The sequence below is a fragment of the Centruroides vittatus genome, unplaced genomic scaffold (assembly GCF_030686945.1).
Source record: "Centruroides vittatus isolate TY-2023 unplaced genomic scaffold, ASM3068694v2 contig_134, whole genome shotgun sequence".
NCBI classification, from domain to species: Eukaryota; Metazoa; Arthropoda; class Arachnida; order Scorpiones; family Buthidae; genus Centruroides; species Centruroides vittatus.
In genome coordinates this window covers 391,188-407,182 of record NW_027120852.1, presented here as the reverse complement: position 1 = coordinate 407,182, position 15,995 = coordinate 391,188, and the positions used below count along the sequence as shown (strand labels likewise).

The 15,995-nt window shown below is 33.1% G+C and overlaps 2 protein-coding genes across 3 annotated transcripts in view; one reads left to right on the top strand and one right to left on the bottom strand.

Moving 5' to 3' along the window:
• Positions 1-15,995, top strand: part of LOC136990754 (HIG1 domain family member 1A, mitochondrial-like) — a 330,009-nt gene that overhangs the window by 128,560 nt on the left and 185,454 nt on the right. The gene's annotated exons all lie outside the window — the stretch shown is intronic.
• The window catches only part of LOC136990713 (kielin/chordin-like protein), a 75,909-nt gene continuing 69,969 nt past the window's right edge, over positions 10,056-15,995 (bottom strand). For both annotated transcript variants that reach the window (XM_067289126.1, XM_067289127.1), the window contains 4 exons: positions 15,646-15,747; positions 15,285-15,401; positions 15,118-15,210; positions 10,056-10,296 (listed from right to left, as the gene is read on the bottom strand). In XM_067289126.1, coding sequence (XP_067145227.1) covers positions 10,190-10,296; positions 15,118-15,210; positions 15,285-15,401; positions 15,646-15,747 — 419 coding nt within the window. In that variant the 3' untranslated portion in view covers positions 10,056-10,189. The remainder of the gene's footprint in view (positions 10,297-15,117; positions 15,211-15,284; positions 15,402-15,645; positions 15,748-15,995) is intronic.

Here is a 15,995-nt window from a genome sequence, read left to right as displayed (position 1 = left end):
TCGCCACCTGTAGAGAATATCAATTATCCAGAACATATATATGTTAATAGAAAAGGATATCACTCTTAATGTGCAATTGGTAAATATTACATTACTTATCTATCAAAATAGATCTAGCAATTAAAAAGTTACTTTTGATATTGTATTTTTATATTGAATTAATAATTCATTGCTGAAAATGAATTATGCTACGAGCATTATAAAATTAACTGTTTAATTGGATACATACGTGCAATAAGGAATCGACCAACATTTTTCATTCTGATTCGGAATATCACAAAATATCATCTTCCAAGAAAATGTTGGTTGATTTCTTATTCCATATGTGGATCCAACATTTGGTATGCATTTAACTTTATGATACACTAACCACACACACAGAATTAATACATAATTTTATTCAATATACTTTTTTCAGAATGTGATGCAAACATGTATATAATGAATGTTAGTGCTCATTTTCCTTGTAGTGTACATGATGCATTTATATGGAAAAATTCAATGGTTAGAAAAGTCTCTTGTAGATGGCATAATAGCTCCAACACATGCATTTAATTTTTCAACTAATTCTCTCCACAAATCGAATTGTCTTTTCCTTGTAAATTTGTTGAATTTTCCACTGTTTATCTTTATATTATTTTCTATATATGTAAATATTTCTTTTTGTTCTTCACTTATTTTTTAAAATATAACATTGGATGTTTCTATTTTGTTTCTGCGTACTATATTGCTTTATGAATAAACTAACTATAACACGTGTAAACTAATTCATGTTGATTTGTTTACAACTTGTTACAGTTAAGTTGATCGGTCAAATCATTATAGTGGCAAACCAAATGCATTGTAAATAATCCCATCGTGCTTAACGACATACATAACCAAGTGGGTATGACATGTATTTCTGCTTGCCTTTCAAGTTTGCTCGATGGGTCTAACTCGAGACTACCAATTATGTGAGTTATAGTAACACGAGCGAGTTCAATGACATCAATTTGAGACTAAGGATCCCAAGAGAGTTTACACCAATATAATTATTTTGTTACCTTTACATACATTCAAATGTGGTGAAGATGTCAGGAGCATTGTTAACATCTGGAGATGGAGAATAGGGAGTTCTACAGCTTCACAATTTGACACTCAGTAAGAGCACCAAAACGAGCAGGTGGAACTACTATACAGTTAAAGTCTAGTTGACTTAACTGTATAACTGAAGCATGGTGGCTAAAGGATGTCTGATGCACGACCTAAGCGTATGGCTAAAGGTGACAGACACACAACTTAAGCACTTTTGGAGGTGACCCTTCACCTTATATACTCATTGGATCACCAATAATATTACTTGAACATCATTTTATGCTTCCGACACGAGGAGTATGCTAGGCAGTTTTTTAGCCGATAGTTAAGTGAGACATCATACTTAGCTACTGTTTTAGGAGGAACTAAATCATGACTCAAAGGAAGTGCTTCCTTTCAGAGATAAAATCATTTCAAATCAACTTGATAGAAAAAAAATTGTAAAATATAAATTTAACAAATTTATAAAAATATATCTCTTCAACTCCAGATTCTCACCTTATTGTGAAGTGCCCCGGGTCAGGATATTCGATACACCTGTATTTTTCCTCTTTTTGCAATACAGGAAGCTGTTATGTATATGTGAATTTCCAGGGCTCCAGTCGACCCTGTCACGTGTTCGTTGGTCGTTTAATTTAATCCTAAACTGAAAATCGGGATTCCCAACACTGTTTAGGATAATTTAACACCTCCTAACTCGTGATTTGATCTACTGGATGTTTGAGGAGGAGAAGTTCGTTTTGTGGGCAAGATGATGGTGTTAGACCTTATGAAAAATATATATTCAAACATACTCTATATCGAAACAAGTTCAGTTTATTAACAAAAATGAAATAACAACATAAATCAAAACCATGACTACACCTATATTGTTTCCCCCAATCCTTACATTAATGTGCTTTAAATATAATCTATGATTATCAAATTATAATAGAAACAACAGAAATTACCCTACCTTTTGATCTTTCCTTTCGATTGAGAGACAGAGAGAGCTTACAACATAACATAATTATAATATACTTAGTTATTTCCCTTTGTCTTTATTGTCTCTCTTCTTTTATAAGCATTAGAAGTTGTGCTTATTCTTTTCTTTGTTAGGTGGGAATTTTGATTGATAGATTTGCCAAGGAACAATTAAAAATGGTCAGGAACTACCAAGTTGGGGTAACCCCTCCTTTTTATCCAAAAAATTTATCCAATTAAATTTGTCTAAATACTCTTCTGCTACATGATGGAAGAAGGGCAGTTAAGCGAAAGAATCCTGTAAAATCTCATGCTAATCTATCAATTTTGAGAACTATTATCTGGCTTTAACAGGACAGGAAGTTCCTTTTTTCAGTTCACTCTTCACAGTTCCACGTTGATGGATGGTTCTAAGTAATTCCATATAATTATTAATCGCAGAGTCCATTGTCAGGACGAGACAACAGTTCTAAGTACTAAAATAGATGATAGGATCTTAAAGGTGCATCCGGAGGACAAACAAAGTTACTCCAACATTACTCAGATTCAAACACTCAAACTTTCTTTCACCTTTCCCTTTTATTCGGTCTCTTCTTCTCACTCTTCCATGTGTTCAAATTTGGTCTTAATCACACGGAAGCTGGACCCTTGTCCAATCCAAGAATTTTGGCAAACTGCTTCATTGGGTGAGTAGTTATCTCAGGAAGATTTGTCATTTCAAAAAGAAGTGTTATCAGAGAGAAAAATCTCATGAACTTCCCTGTCTAAATCTGCTTTTTCTCTTGACTTGTTTAACATTTTAATAAATATTAAATAATTATAATTTCGTAAATTGCCAAAATACTATCCAAGGTTCTCAGACTATCATAAAAGTGATACATTTACGAGTGAATTAAAGATTTGTAACAAAGAAAATTGGCAAATTTTATTGGCATGCCAATTTTAAGCATGATACAACTACCAAAACTGATATTAGAAACAATCTTTGGCATAAAACTAACGAACAAAACTCCTTTTACATTAACTTTTTTTTATCGAGGGGAATGAGACCGAGCTCTCTTAGAGATGACTTTAATATTTGTGTGACTGTTAACTTCTCCAAAACTGCTTAACTGATTTAAATCATTTCTTGCACACAAATAGAATTCATCTCTGTCTAGATTGCGATGCAAATGGTATTTTAAAATTCAACCCGTGAGTAGAGAGAGTCGAAAGTTCGCAATGTTAATTCTATGGGCAAGCAGAGCAAAATGTCCAGCCCAAGAGTCATAGTTAATTATATAGCCCAAAAATTCCACTTTTTCTACACTATTTTTATTTTTGTGTAGAATTGTTTTAAATTGAAGTGTCTTGTTATATTCCTAGGTTTAATGAATCTCTCATTTGTAGGAAGGTAATGTTTTCAATGTATATAGGGATGATGCAAAAAAATGTTATTTTTCAAATTTAGTGTTTCATTTTGGAATGCTTCGTGGAACATAAAGTATTATGAATTTTAAAACAGAGATAAATGTAAATAAAAATAAATATATTGTAACATTTTAAAATGTGTGGTAAAAAATAATAAAGAAAAGAACATATTGTATTATGGAAAGGAAAATACGTGGGACACGAGGTTATAAAATAAGAAAATTGTAACAAATATGTGGGATGAGTTCACAACAGAATGTTGTATAAAGAAACACTTAAAACACCATAAAAAGAGGTTGGGAGCTTTGTTAGGTCTTTGTATAGTGTAGAAGTGTTGCCAGGCATACAAGATTTGTAGTTTATCTTTCAAATTAATACACTGTTCTTTAAGCTTGGTCTTGAAGATTTCCATGCTTCTAGGATCTTGAGATGGTCAGTTTGCACGAAATGTCTTATAAGTGTAGCATGTTGTAGGTCAGTTTGAAAATCATTGTCAAGTGTCTAAACAGTCAAAGTGGTATTGAGTTCTCTTATTGTCAATGTCGTACTGGTGTTCTTGCCTTTTACACAAGGAGCCCTTTTTTTATCTTATATATATGATAGGTTTTTATTGCATCTGTTATCACTCACTGGAACCCTACATACACCTGGAGCTCTATACTTGTTGGTCCTTACCATTGTTCAGTAACTTGTGTAGGCTATAATAGGTCTGTGCTTGAAAGCTAAATTGACTTTTCTGTTAGCTATTTCTTTATAAATGGCATGCAGGTCTTGGTTGTATTCTACTACTGTGTGTGTGGAGTTGGAGATATTTTGTGGTCTATTGTTAAAGGTGTGTGCTAGATAGTGGGTTAAATTGTTTAGATAACAATGTTTTACCACAGCAACCTCTAAATATTTTAATTCCTTTAATTCCATCGGTCATCAATCCATCGACCGATGCCAATCTGTAAAAAAATTTAACCAGTCTGCAGAAAAATATTTGACCGAACCGAAGCTGGCACAGTTGATTGTGTGACATTTAAACAGTAATCTAGAGTATCTCCACTGAACTTAGCCCAGGATGCAGTTAACATGCTATCCAATAGATAGGTTTAAAAAAAAGTAGCTTTGATTCATTGCATGAATGTTTTACATAATTTAAAACAAATATACAGTAATTAATCTTTATTTTTGCTAAATATCAACTTGATATCTTGCAAGTTTAACAAAATTGATCCCGTCAAACTTGAGTCACAGGCATCAAAAAACATAGACTGCTGCGTCACCTCTATCAATGAACATAGACCTGCTGATAATTTGTATTTAAATAATGTTACAGTTGCAGTATTTCTGAAACAACTGATTATTTTACCCTTATTTTAGCCTGCAGTGATCATGTGAATGATATAAGGTGTTTTTTTGCTTTTATTTACCAACCTTTGCATTTTGTCTACAATGGCCAGAGGAAAAGCTGTTTCAGAAGATTTAAGGAATTCTATGTTTATTGATGGAATGATGCAGTAGTTTTTTTGATGCCTGTGACTCGGTTTGACGGGCTCAATTTTGTTAAACTTGCAAGATATCAAGTTGATATTTAGCAAAAATAAAGATTAATTACCATATATTTGTTTTAAATTATGTAAAACTAGAGTTAGACTGTACTAACAGTGGGCGGTGACTCTGTTTGCGATATATGCTAGTTGGTATGCAGTTATGAAAGATGATATACTACTAGCAGCAATAAAATCTAATAAAAAATGATTGATAATTACTGGAAAAAGCATGGCCAACATCCTGGCATCTCTAATTAAAGACTTGCCAATAGATATAATAATCAAGAGTTATTGTTTTGCAGATCTTCGGTCAGATAACATTGAAAAAAGTAGATAAAAATAGCATTTACAAATCTTTCTTATTAATAAATTTAGTTAATTTATTGAATTTTTTTAAGCTGGTAATAAACTATTAAATAACTCCATTAAAACCTTTAAACTATTCAGTTAATTTACAGTTAAACCTTTAGTTAATTTATATTGTATTGGTTCCACCTATTACATCAGTTTCTAAGAGAAAAAGAAGAACATTAGTCCAATGCTTCTAAAGAGGTTATAACCAATGCCTTGTCTAGGAAAGCTTTATATACAGACGTATTACAGAATAAATCCATTGAAAGAGTGGAATGGTTATGCCCCAATAAGAATTTTAGAGCAATTTTATAAAATGTTTTGGAAAGGCATTAACATTAATAATACACAGCATGCTTGTGAAATTGGCAGTTCCTGGATACAGTTGACAAATTTCATTGATTTCTCTTCTGTCTGCAAAAGGTTAATGTCAAAATTTTGCCTAATTATGTGTGTTAGAATTTTGTAAAAATTCAAGAACAATGTTTCATCTTATTTATATTATTTCACATGTTCTTATTGCGTGGATTTCAAATTCGAAAATTGTAACCGTTCAGATAGAATATTTAAATTAGAAGAAATTCAAAATTAATAAGGATTTTTACTGAAAATATTTTTCATTTAATAAAATGTCAGGTCCTAAAAATAACAGTGATTTAGTTCTTAATTAGTATGTAATCTGCCTGCAATCACTTTCGGCAACATCTAGAATATAATTGCGATAAGAAATATTGGCAATTTAATCCACCATACAATGAGCAAATAACGATTAAAATGGTATTTAAAGCACCGATTAAGATGGTAAACAGGTACCGGTAGCTAAAATAACAATAACGGTTAACTCCGAATTATAATAAACAAAGCTTTATATTATGCTAGGAGACTATCTGTCACTCGCCCCACGAGCTTTGCCCACTTGTTCATATACCGGGTGTAAAAAACTTAGAATCTATCCAAAAATATTGGCAAAGGTCAAAAATAAGCTTAAAATCCTCTGTAAAAATTTTTCAAAATCCAGTTTGCTTGTTTTTGAAATTACCTTGCAAAGGCTATATCTCGAGAACAGAGGTTGAAAATATTTATAGAGGATTTCAAGCTTAATTTTTTTACCTTAGAATCAGTCTGAAAATATGAGAACAAAGCTTTATCCATTTTGCAGAATTTGCCTGTTTTATGATAAAAAAAATAAATAGCCAGGAAGCAAGAGTTTTTCAATGTAAATTTATTTTGAACGTCATTTTGTCTTTTACAAGATTAAACAGAATAATTTACAAGGATTGCTCAAAATGTCTTCAATGGATGCTTATGTTTACTTCTACAAACAGTTGAAGCCAAATACTTGGTTTAATCTGTTTGATTTCCACGTATTCAAAAGACAAAGCTTCAGTTTGTAAGTGTTGGTAACACAAGTGGAAAACAAACTGTTTCTTTTTGTTGGTTTAAAATTTTGTTTTTTGTTTTTTCCTGCCAAATCTCAAAAACTAAGCAAGTTTTGAAAACTTTATAGAGAATTTTAAGCTTATTTTCTGACCCTATTCCTAAATATTGGCACAGAGTTCTTTTACACCCTGTAAATTTTTTGTTTAGAAATTTATATAGGTTTAGTAGCTAATAGAATATGTAGATAAGTAGCCCGACTTCCTGCTTCCGTTGCTTGACCCGTACGGAGGCAATTCTCCTTGTCCCCCCTCCCCGGTTGCTTCGGCTCGATTGCCTCGAGGGTATCGCCTGCTGGGACGACGGAGCTAAAGCGAGTGCCCACCATTTCCAGCATAGATTTCGTCAGTTCCTGGTTACACTCTGTTTCTATATATAACATTTGCCTTAAAATTGCCGATTGACTAAAGAACTGGAGGAAAATGTCAATATAATAAACACACACCTTAAATCTGTGGTTCTCAATCTTTTTTGAAGTCAGAGAACGCTAACCTTTGACATTTTTTTTTTCCTTGGAACACTTACAATACACTGGCTTTAAAACGGGAGGTGGCAAACCTTTTTGAAATCAAGAGTGCATTCGGTCTTGTATATGACATCATTGGCATTTGCTGATTACATTCCCATACAAAAGTTATTGTACATTGATTCGATTTTTCTTTTTTGACAATTTTTAGTTGTATATTTGATTTTTTCGCAGAACGCTTGAAGTGGCTTCAAGGAACACCTGAGTTCCGCAGACCACGGCCTTAAATTAATATTTAATGTAGGAGAATTTAAGTTACTGGAATAATTTAAAGTGTGTTTATAGATGTACAAAATAGATTAATTTGATAAAATGATGAAGTATGTTTTGAATCTGCTAAACAACTTAAATCTGTAATTACAGTAAATAGTCTACTGATCTACTGTATTTTGACAACTACAAAATTAAAAATATTGCAACTGTTATCATGTTGCTGATATAAGGAAGATATAGAAATTCTTTTAGTTGGTCATAAATAATGTATAGTTTTATATATATATATATATATATATATATATATATACATACATACATACAGTGGTGATATTCGGCGGGTTCGCACAGGTTCGGCCGAACCCATTGGTAAAATTTTCAGTTTCCCGAACCTTGTTAAAAACACGTAACATTTCTCAGTGGTTTTGTTTCTTTTAAAAAATATATTAAAATATACGTATTATACTCTGTAACACTACTAAACTAGAGCCTTGTACCCCGTTCACACCGAGCATTTCAATCTAGATTGTGAGCAAGGTCGGGGACTATGCCTTGGTGCGATCTCTCTCGACCGAAACAAGGTTTAATCGCGATCGATTCAAGAGAGTTCTTGAAACTAGATCCAGTCATAAGAGAGATCCCACAATCTCGCACGCGAGATAATACAAGATGGCCATGGAACGCGTGTCGGGCTATGGACAGCGAAATAAAAAGGATATTGTATTTTGAGAGACGATGACATCTGTCTATTATCAGCAGTGCCATTCGGGTGAAAAATTTCTCCTCATAAAAGAAAAACAAAAAAGGTCGACAGCACTAATATACTATTGTTACCTGGTCTTTGCCCAGGGCCCCTTACGTTCCAAATACGCCACTGATTATTAGATATATCGCAAGAAAAGGTATTGTGTTTATTTATAGCCAGAACTTCTATTTTGTTGTGTCGGTGATTGTTAGGAAAAAATTTTCTGCTAGCGAACCCTTTGTTAAATATTTCGAATATCACCACTGTATATATATACGTTACAGTCAAAACCTGTTTTTAGTTAGAACGCATTTTAACTAGTTTATACTGGATGTCTTTGTTAAAACCCGTTTTGTCTAGTTAAAGCTAGTTTTAACTCAAATTCATTTTTGACTAGCAGTAAATTCTAGTTTTAACTAGACAAAATGGGTTTTGTCTAGTTAATTTACTGCTGTACATATTTTGATTTTAGATAAAACTAGTTTTAACTTTTAACATTAGTTAAAACTAATTTTAGCTACATAAATATGTTTGGGGAAATAAATAAAGTTATGTATAGTGATTCGGGGGAAGATGCCTAACATTTCGCTTATGAAGGAAACTATAGCGATAATTTGGGTTTTGGAGGCCTGTAACGAAAATATCATATTCTTGAGCATGTTTTTCAAATAAAAGTTTGGAGTATATGAAAAATAATTGTATATTGTGTTTGCAATGACGACTTTTTTACCGTCTGGCATTTTAGGCATCTCACCCCAAGTATCCGGGTGAGATGCCAAATGCCATTAGGGTAAGATAACAAATATAATTGCATAAAATTAACTTTCGAATATCTTAACCAAATTTAATTTATTGCGTATGTAGTACAAAGTACTTCATGATGAGTGTAACAGCACAGTATAAGTATTGTTAAGTTTCCACCCATTCTAACGTGCTCTAAAGCTAGCTGAAAGCTTTTTTCAGTCCAAAAACCTTTTTGAGAAGTCCTTATATATCATTATCCTGCAATAAAACGAGAAAACAAAAATTTATTTAAAATAGGCATATTGGAATTCAATTAACAAAAAATAGGCATGTTATCCCAAGAAAAATATGGCATCTTTTCCATTTGTCAGGGTAAGGTGCCTTGCGGAGTCACGTGTTCTAGCATGTCTGATCGAGATCGGCAGTAGTTCACAATGGAAACTTTAGAACCTTAACTCGCACATTAATTGTTTTTTGCAATTTTTAATAAATTCTATTTTAGCTTTTAGTTTTAAAATGACTCTAGAAACATTTCGCAACAAAAACTTCGTTCTTATCTTGCTTTTATTCTTCTCGGATGTAGAAAATGAGGTAACGGTAGCGAACTACAGATTTTCCGCACTCGATATTGGCCCAACGCTTCGTCATACAAACACGTGACAATATCTGACGTCACCGTTTGAAAATATCAAAAAGTAGGCATCTTACCCCGAATCACTCTATATGTTGCAGTCAAAACCAGTTTTTAGTTAGGATGCATTTTAACTAGTTGAAACTAGTTTATACTGGAAGTCTTAATTAGACAAAATGGGTTTTAACAAAGACATCCAGTATAAACTAGTTTCAACGTGTTCTAACTAAAAACAGGTTTTGACTAACATATATATATATAATAGATGATGTGTAGTTATAGGACGTTAGTGAAATTGATGTTAATTTGAGGGGAAAAAAACATTTTTTAGGTTTTTAATGTAAAATTGCACATAAATGCTTTCATAAATTTACAGTGAACATTTGAATAAGAAAAGATGGTGTAAGTAACATTTAAATCCAATAATTTACAATGTAATTATCATTTTTATTTCAAACAAAGATGTTATGCATACATTTATAAAATGATTAATGCTCACAATATTTTACACCCCTCCTGATATTTAGTTTGGTTAGAGTAATTGGTAATGGCTGCTCGTTTTAGGCGACGGGACAGATGCATCCCGGACATTCTCCGTACACCACTGATCTTTGCACTTCACAGGGAGGTTGGCAGTTGGGCATGGAACAGTGCTTCTGTAAATTATCTGCAAAGAAATTAATTGCTTTAGTTTGCATAAAATTGGGAATTATAACAATATGATTTTTCAAAAATGTTATTACGACAAGAGACTTGGACGATATTTATGCTAAAGTATTGTCTCTTGAAATAATCAACTTAATGAGCTTTTATGAGGTAGCAACACACAGCTAAATATAACTGAATCAAAAATCAATAGTTACATTATTTTTCATTTATGTTAACTCTTATTAGAGATTATACAAATAGAGATTAAGTAAGATACAATTCTATTTCATTATTCATGTTCTATTTATAATATGATTAAGTTATTTAGGGCTACTTAAATGATTGGTACAAAGTAATATATAGCTGGCCGAGTGCCGTCGTGGAGATGTTCTTTGGCCGTGGGCGTAGGAGTCGTCCCCAGCCTGTGCCGTATTTAACCAAGTAAGGTTATATCTAAATTAATATACTTCTGGAAGCGAAGACTCGCTCTGGGTCCGGGTGGCGTAACTGGCAAGCGCACCGCACGGCAAGCAGAGGTTGCGGGTTCGAGCCCCGTCCCGGGTCAGTTCTTTTATTCCAGAAAAATAAATTAAATAAAATTTTAGAACCAATTATAATTATTAATTTCTTAAGAGATAGAACCAATTATAATTAGGTGCCATCTCTTAAGAAATTAATAATTATAATTGGTTCTAAAATTTTATTTAATTATTTATTTTTCTGGAATAAAAGAACTGACCCGGGACGGGGCTCGAACCCGCAACCTCTGCTTGCCAGTTACGCCACCAGGACCCAGAGCGAGTCTTCGCTTACAGAAGTATATTAATTTAGATATAACCTTACTTGGTTAAATACGGCACTGACTGTGGACGACTCCTACGCCCACGGCCAGCTATATATTACTTTGTACCAATCATTTAAGCCCGATATTTAAGCGATCGTTTGGTGATTTATTATATACTCATTGGGTGTAGTGATAAGTTATTTAGGATTTTTTCCTATAAATGGATGTCGGAAGAAATGCATTTAAGCACACACAGTAATATATAAAAGAATATTGTCTTCCGAGTCAGCTACATACATAAGGTTATCACTTTACACGTGTGCTCGGTCTCAGTGATAGTGAAACTTGAGTTTCGTGGTTTATAAAATCCAATGTTCTCTTGCTTTAGGTCTTTCGAGGAGATGGCACCACATTGGGGTCACCAATTTTTATCAAACTCGTCAAGTATTATGCCTTTCTGCTTAGCACGTATCAGCGGTTGGGGATGCACTATAACCTAATCGAGTTTGATCAAAATCGGCGAGCCCGACGTCCCACCGTCCCCTCGTTAGCAAAACCCGAAATTTCATACGTTTTAATTAAGTAGAAAGAAACACCAACCTTAAGGAAAAACTTCTCCACATAATTTGCCTCCTCCTGCTTACGAGTGACTCCGTATATGTATTCTTAGTATTGTACACTAGTCATTTTAAGAACCTCATTTTTATTGGAGACGAGACGTTGCTTGTCTCGAAAAATATTTAGGCTTTTCCATTTTTTCTTTTTTTTTAGATATTTAAAACATTTGCATTTTAGTTGATTCAAAAATATAAATTCACACAGTACACTTTATTTAACTAAACTAATATATTCTTTCTAAGCCATAAATGGACTTACACCACTTTCATAATTATTGAACTGTAAAATTTTATTATGTAAAACTCAATTTTATTTCTTGCTATTATATGTAGTGTTGTTAATTCTTAACATGATAAACTATTTTATTAAAAATATTTACTTAACAATAAAATTATCATTATTATGAGCTTACCATTTAGGTTCATTACATGGATGTTTTTTCCATTCCATTAAATTGTACATTTGTTGATAAAATTCATAGTTTTACTCTGTTGTAAGGGGCTGTCCACACTGGAAGCAAGGGAGGGGGTCAACCCTTCACTTAAAAAGTTGGACAAGGGGGTTTGAGCATTAGGGGACATCCATTTATTTCATTAAATTTTATACAGTTTGAAATAAATATAATAAAATGTATAAAGTTTCTTGTGTTACATTTCTACTTATGGTATCTATCATTCATAAAGTGATGAAGGTTTTAACAAGGGTTGCGTTATGTTAGACGTTCAAAGAGGGGAAGGGGTTACAAAAACTTGGACAAACTGGGACGTGAGGGGGGGTGTAAAAATTTCAGTAAAAATGCAGATGTAATTTATGGACAACCCAAGTGCTTAATTAGACTGCAGAAAATGGACTTACTCCACTTTCGTAATCGACGGTTACGCAATGTCGTTTACCGACAAATTTTTAATCGATCAAAGCATACGGTTATCTTAAAATGCTAAGTGTGAATTGTTCATAAATAATAAGTTCACACTAAATTGTATGTATATTGTGTGATTTCTCAATTTTTTCCAAAAATGGACTTACACCACTTTCAAAATAAATGGTCCAAATAACATTAAGAAGCTTGTTTTTATAACAGATTAAAAATGAATAGTGTACAATATTAAGATTCAAGAAATGGTAACTTGTAGTCAGTAATGACTGAAATACTTTATAGTAAATGGGTAAAGGTTTTCCCATTACAAGAACTATTGGAAGAAATATCTTAAAGTAGTTAATGAATGGCCTCTGTCTCAGAATGGACCCCAATTCCTATCCTATTCCTATATTTACAGCTTTTGCACTAAGCTGTCTTGGAGGGTGTTCACAATTATGAATATTTTTGACTTTTTTCAAAGAATTTGTAGTGGAATTTATTGTTATCCAGTTTCTGCAATATTCTCTTCAGCTGTAATCAGAAAGTCTAGTACTGACATTTCTAGTTTGAATTTTAAGAAAAACCTCATACTAGAGTTTCTTTACAAGGTCCAAAAATGTTGGATGATAAATGGTATTGCACTTTTGGTGTTTCTCTTCGGTTTCCATATTTTAGTTATTAAATTAATCACCACAAAATACAAAAAATTTACACAATTCCCATCACCTCTTCTATTTATAGTACACACTTTCATTTAGGAATACCTCTATGGGCATTGACTCCTTTAGATTTTGTTGTTTTTAATAGCAAAGAATGTTACATCATCATTAATATTTGAAATTAAGAGCATTGGTTGTCGAATGGGCCATTCATTACATTACATTATTTCTCCAAACAGTTAACGGGTCAAAGACATTTTTTTATCTCGTGGCACGTTTTCTTTTATGCAGACTCTAAAAATGCCCTTGTTTACCTCGGTATCATCCTGGTTTTAAAGAAATTGGCAATTAAAGTTGATGATGTATGCAGCTGCTTCTACTGAGAGAGGTTCCAGGATAAAATCTTAAAATAAAGAAAAAAAATTGTTTCTTCCTTCTAAGTAGGTTGGATCTCTAAAATTTTTGCATTTTTATTGTATAAAATATTAAAAACAAAGACAGCATTAGAGAGGTGTTCAATCACAAATCTGTAACTTATTACATAGTTTACATAACTTGAAACCTCTTTGCTACAGAGGACAATCTATCAGAAGGCTTTAGTCTTTTCTACGTGCATTGTCAACTTTAAACTTCCAATAGTGAGATAAAGGAGGACATTTTCACAATTAGCATTCAATTCTTTATTAAGTAGAACTTGTCTAGTTTCACAGTAAGCCCCCTTTCCTTGTCATTCTAGAACTGTATCACATGACACTTCAAAATATCACTACCAGACTGCATTCTATTTATGCAATGGCAAACAATGGTTTCTTTGAAAGCTTACAGCTTACTATTCTTTAGTTATCTTTATCCGTCTTGGACTGTTTAGTCTCTTCTATTCATGCATTTGTCACCTGATAATACAGTAACTAAACATAACATCTTTATAGCATGTGTATATTTATTAAATCTTAGCCAAAGTTTGTCACCACCTCTGAACTGGCTTCAATGAACCAGCTGAGCCCAAACCATTTTATGATAGTCAATCTAACAAGACTACGTGCAACCTCCCAAGAGGAGTATTGAAATTATGCCTCGTCGATCCATTACTCCGTTTTGATAGCTCGCAGATTACGGCTTGCAATCTTTCATACTGACAGACCTTATTGTGAAATGCTTGAATCCTGGGAGAGGCCACAGTGCTGTTTTGCATATTGGCAAAGATTCCAAAACACTGGATGTATTGATGATAGGTATTGCACTGGTCAACCACATGTAAGAAAATCAAACTTGGGACTTGGTATGTGACACTTTTGCAGAGTCATAATTCTGAGGTTACTTTGAGAGGGCTCTGTTCAGAGTTTCCAAATGCCACTCCAGTGGCATTCAGAAACTCATTCCGTATCAATGCATTACATGATGATTTTTGAGCTAGAACACTCAACCAGCATCACCATAAAGCTTGATACAAATGAGTGGGATCTTACAATGATGGCACAGTGCAGTCTGACACTCGACAAGTGGGACGAGAGTCTGGACGTGTTGCATGTCTTTGACACCCTGTCAGCATGGGCATTTTGTAAACACACACTTGCAGCAGGAGGACAGATCAAGTGACCCATGAAATCTCCACACACAGACTTCCATAAAGCATATCTGGGACATGCTACAACAAACCATACACCTCTATCACTCCAGAAAGTTATCACTGCCGAGTAGGAGAGGACAGACCATGCACGTCACAAAGTTTCAGATTGTGTAACAGAGTATTGAGATTATCTCAAAGTGGTACATTTAAAAGCTATTGCCTATAGCAGTAGTCCATTAATTATGTTTTGAAAGGAGGTCTCGTGTAATGTTTAGAGCAAATTTCACCGTATTCTTCCAAAATTGGGGTGGTGCCCAAATTTTGTGATGTGTAATAACAACAAATACACTTACCAGGACACAAACAGATAGGGCATCCTCCAGGTGTAACAACGTGGGTGCGGCAGGGTGAATCGCATCTGGGAGGCGAACAGTGTAACCGTCCATCTAAATTTAAAAAAATAAATTGATCATAAAGATAAATAAAAAAAAATTAATAATTTTAATTACAGTTTACATACCCGGGCAGTCACATCCAGGGCATTCTCCAGGAGGCAGATCCTTCTGCACTGTGCACTGATCAGGACATAAAGGAGGTGAGCAGTATTTTTTGTATTTCTGGTGTTCTGTTGTTACATCTTTTGTAATAAATGAAAGTTTAATGTAATTATTTCAAATTTTAGAAATTGTCTTAATTAAAATATATTAATTATATTTTTAATGTAGTTTTTATGCCATTTAACAAATTAAATTTTTCAAGAACATCAAACAAGTGGTCATTTGTCCCCTGCATCCATTTATCCAGAATGTAAAGTGACAACATCTCGGCATTATTTAGAATTAAACCGAATTAGAAAAATTACTAGTTTTGTCGGATCTTACTTGGACAAATGCATCCGGGACATTCTCCGGGAATCACGTTTCTCTGTATTAGACAGGGCTCTTTGCATTTTGGAGGAGAACAGTATTTATGGACACTGTCACCTGTAATTTATAAAATATTATTAAAATAACTTGAATTGTAATAAGTAAATGTAAGAATTATTAAATTTCTTTGTTTGAGATTAAATTAATAACTTATGTCTAGTATCATTGTGCCAACTGAGAATATTTACTGCTCGTAATCCGATTTATGATTTATATATAAATTCATTCAGATAATTGTTATAGATTAATCTAATGATAGTTAGAATTGCTTCCATTTATTCTATCATTATTCCAGACATATTAAG